General features: G+C 55.7%; 1 protein-coding gene across 1 annotated transcript; it reads left to right on the forward strand.

Moving 5' to 3' along the window:
* The first annotated feature begins 1466 nt into the window (after window positions 1-1466).
* Window positions 1467-1934, forward strand: LOC109739687 (ubiquitin-NEDD8-like protein RUB2). Its single transcript, XM_020298757.1, has one exon. The coding sequence runs from the start codon at window positions 1467-1469 to the stop codon at window positions 1932-1934; it is 468 nt and encodes a 155-aa protein (XP_020154346.1).
* The last annotated feature ends 898 nt before the right edge of the window (window positions 1935-2832 follow it).

Raw genomic sequence — 2832 nt, forward strand, 5'->3', positions numbered from 1 at the left:
AGGAACCCCTCCGGCCTAGAGGACTTGATGCATATTTTGACCAAAAGCACCTTGCCCGGCACTGCAACAAGGCGGAGGCAACTCGACTCATCCGGAGCATCGCGGCCGGAATGCTTGTACCTGAAGTTCGAGGTCGCCGGCGGCAGGTCGACCTGGTAGAGAACCTCGAGTGTCGCGGCGTCGAACACCACCGTGACACCTTTGTTGTCCAAGGCGAGCGTCTTGCCCTCGGACTCGGAGTAGGCGAAGTCAGCGAAGGCTACGTACTGTGAATTGGGGCTAGCTACCTTCGTCCAGGCCGCCCTCCTGGTCGGCAGAAAACCATCCCCGTATGTCCACGCAGAAGTGATACGCCATGATCACCATCCCGTCCGCGCTTGCCGCCGGAGTACTAGGCGGGACATGGACGGCAAAGGTGAAATAGTGTGATAATTCTAGGTGCGTGTTCAAGAACAAAGTAACAGGTCTAAGGCAGTCATCTTGATCTTGAACGTCCGATGCCAGTCATCTTCGTGCGCACCACCACCCATGTCTGTAGGCGCTTCTTCATGATCGGGAGCGTGCTCGTCACCCAGATGCGTGACCTCGGACGGGGCGCTGCCGTCATGAACGGCGTTGAGATTGGGCTCTTCATGATCAGGGGCCTGCTCGTAACCCAGATACGTGACCTCGGACGCGGCGCTGCCGTCATGAACGGCGCTGAGTTTGGGTTCTTCACGATCGGGAGCGTGCTCATAACCCAGATGCGTGATCTCGGACGTGGCGCTGCTGTCACGGACGGCGTTGAGATTGGGCAGCGCGGCCGTAGCGGCCGTGGGCAGGTGCTTGAGGTGACAGGAGACGTCGCGGGTATCGACGACGATGGACCAGCCACGTGACAAGGGGTAGACGAGCGCGTACTCCGAGCCGCCGCGAGGAGCGGCGCTGTCCTGGGCGGCGGGAAGCAGGAGGCGCGGCGTTGGTCTCACGGCAGCGCGCCACGCCCGGCAGACGGAGCGGAAGATGGCGACTCCCATGACGGCATCGCGCGTCCTCCGGCCGATGGGTTCCAGGAGGTCCAACGGGAGCTTCAGCCAGTCGGGTTGTTCGGCCATCGTCGTGGTGCTGCTAGTAGGGGACGTACGGCAGGAGCACCGCGGAGGCAAAGGTATATATGCACGGAAGTAGTATGTTTGTAGCTCCAGTACAACTTATTATTTATGGGAACCCGATCGGAACACTACTTGTTTCGAGAATACGAGATGACCACGAACAGCACGTTGTGTGCGGCGGAGTCCGTGACGGATCATGCGATGTCGCCGCGGACCGGCCGGACTGCCGACCCGACTCGAACGCCTCGATCGATCGATTCGATATAAATATCCACGACCGAGCAGCACAGCCCCATCGTTCCAAAGCAACCGAGCGAAACACACGATCGTGAGGACTCGCCAAAATAGGAAAGAGCGGCCGCCGACGACAACCAGATGCAGATCTTCGTGAAGACCCTGACGGGCAAGACCATCACGCTGGAGGTGGAAAGCAGCGACACCATCGACAACGTCAAGGCCAAGATCCAGGACAAGGAGGGCATCCCGTCGGACCAGCAGCGGCTCATCTTCGCCGGGAAGCAGCTCGAGGATGGCCGCACGCTCGCCGACTACAACGTGCAAAAGGAGTCGACGCTGCACCTGGTGCTCCGCCTCCGCGGCGGCACCACCATCAAGGTCAAGACGCTCACCGGCAAGGAGATTGAGATCGACATCAACCCCACCGACACGGTGGACCGCATCAAGGAGCGTGTCGAGGAGAAGGAGGGCATCCCGCCTGTGCAGCAGAGGCTCATCTTCGCCGGCAAGCAGCTTGCCGATGACAAGACTGCCAAGGACTACAACATCAAGGGTGGAGACGTGCTGCACCTCGTCCTCACCCTCAGGGGCGGTGGCTCTTGCTAGAGCCGACTAGTCATAGGGTATAGCTGTCGTTTTTGTTACGTTAATATTTTGGTAGTTTAAAAGATCAGTTATTTTTCCTGTTGGTGTGGAGTACTATTTAGAACACTTGTTCTTTAATTTCTAAAGAGGGAAAAAATGTATGAGCTGGTAACCTCACCAATCTGCACAATAGACGTTCATATTATTTTGTATATTTGAGATGGTACTAATCTATCTATATATCCTGCCTGTAAGTTAAAGACGTTCATCGACTTGCAATAGCGACTGGGCAGGCCCACCGGCAAGCGCCGAACGCAAGGGGCGACCTCAGCGTCGCCGGGATCTGGTGCGCGGCGAGGACGCTTGGCGCTATACGGTTTCCTTCGCTAGGTGATGGCTGAAAGCTGAATAAAACTGTTGCTTATTGATAATTTGGTGCGGCATACAAGAGTATATAAGAGGGTACAAACCGACTTGGGGTAGGGGTACAAAACTGACTTGGACTAGAAGTCGTATACCATAATGACTACTCTAACATCCCCCCGCAGTATCAACGGCAGGCTCGACGACGTTAAGACTGAAACAGATATCTTGAAACGGCTTAGTAGGCAGTGCCTTGGTGAAAATGTCAGCAAACTGAGCCGTAGAGGGAACATGAAGCACCCGAACCTGACCAAGAGCAACCTTTTCACGAACAAAATGAATATCAATCTCAATATGCTTTGTGCGTCGGTGTTGAACTGGATTGCTGGTCATGTAGACTGCTCATATGTTGTCACAGTAGACAATAGTGGCCTGCTCAATAGGCCTGTGTAGCTCGGAGAGTAACTGCCGAATCCAGATTGTATCTGCAACGCCATGTGCCACAGCGCGATACTCAGCCTTGGCCGACGAACGTGAGACTGTAACCTGTCTTTTC

Source organism: Aegilops tauschii, chromosome 1 (genome assembly GCF_002575655.3).
Source record: "Aegilops tauschii subsp. strangulata cultivar AL8/78 chromosome 1, Aet v6.0, whole genome shotgun sequence".
In the NCBI taxonomy this organism is placed as follows: domain Eukaryota; kingdom Viridiplantae; phylum Streptophyta; class Magnoliopsida; order Poales; family Poaceae; genus Aegilops; species Aegilops tauschii.

Coding starts and splice junctions, on each gene's coding strand:
- LOC109739687 (XM_020298757.1), top strand. CDS start 1,467: ATGCAGATCTTCGTGAAGACCCTGACGGGCAAGACCATCACGCTGGAG.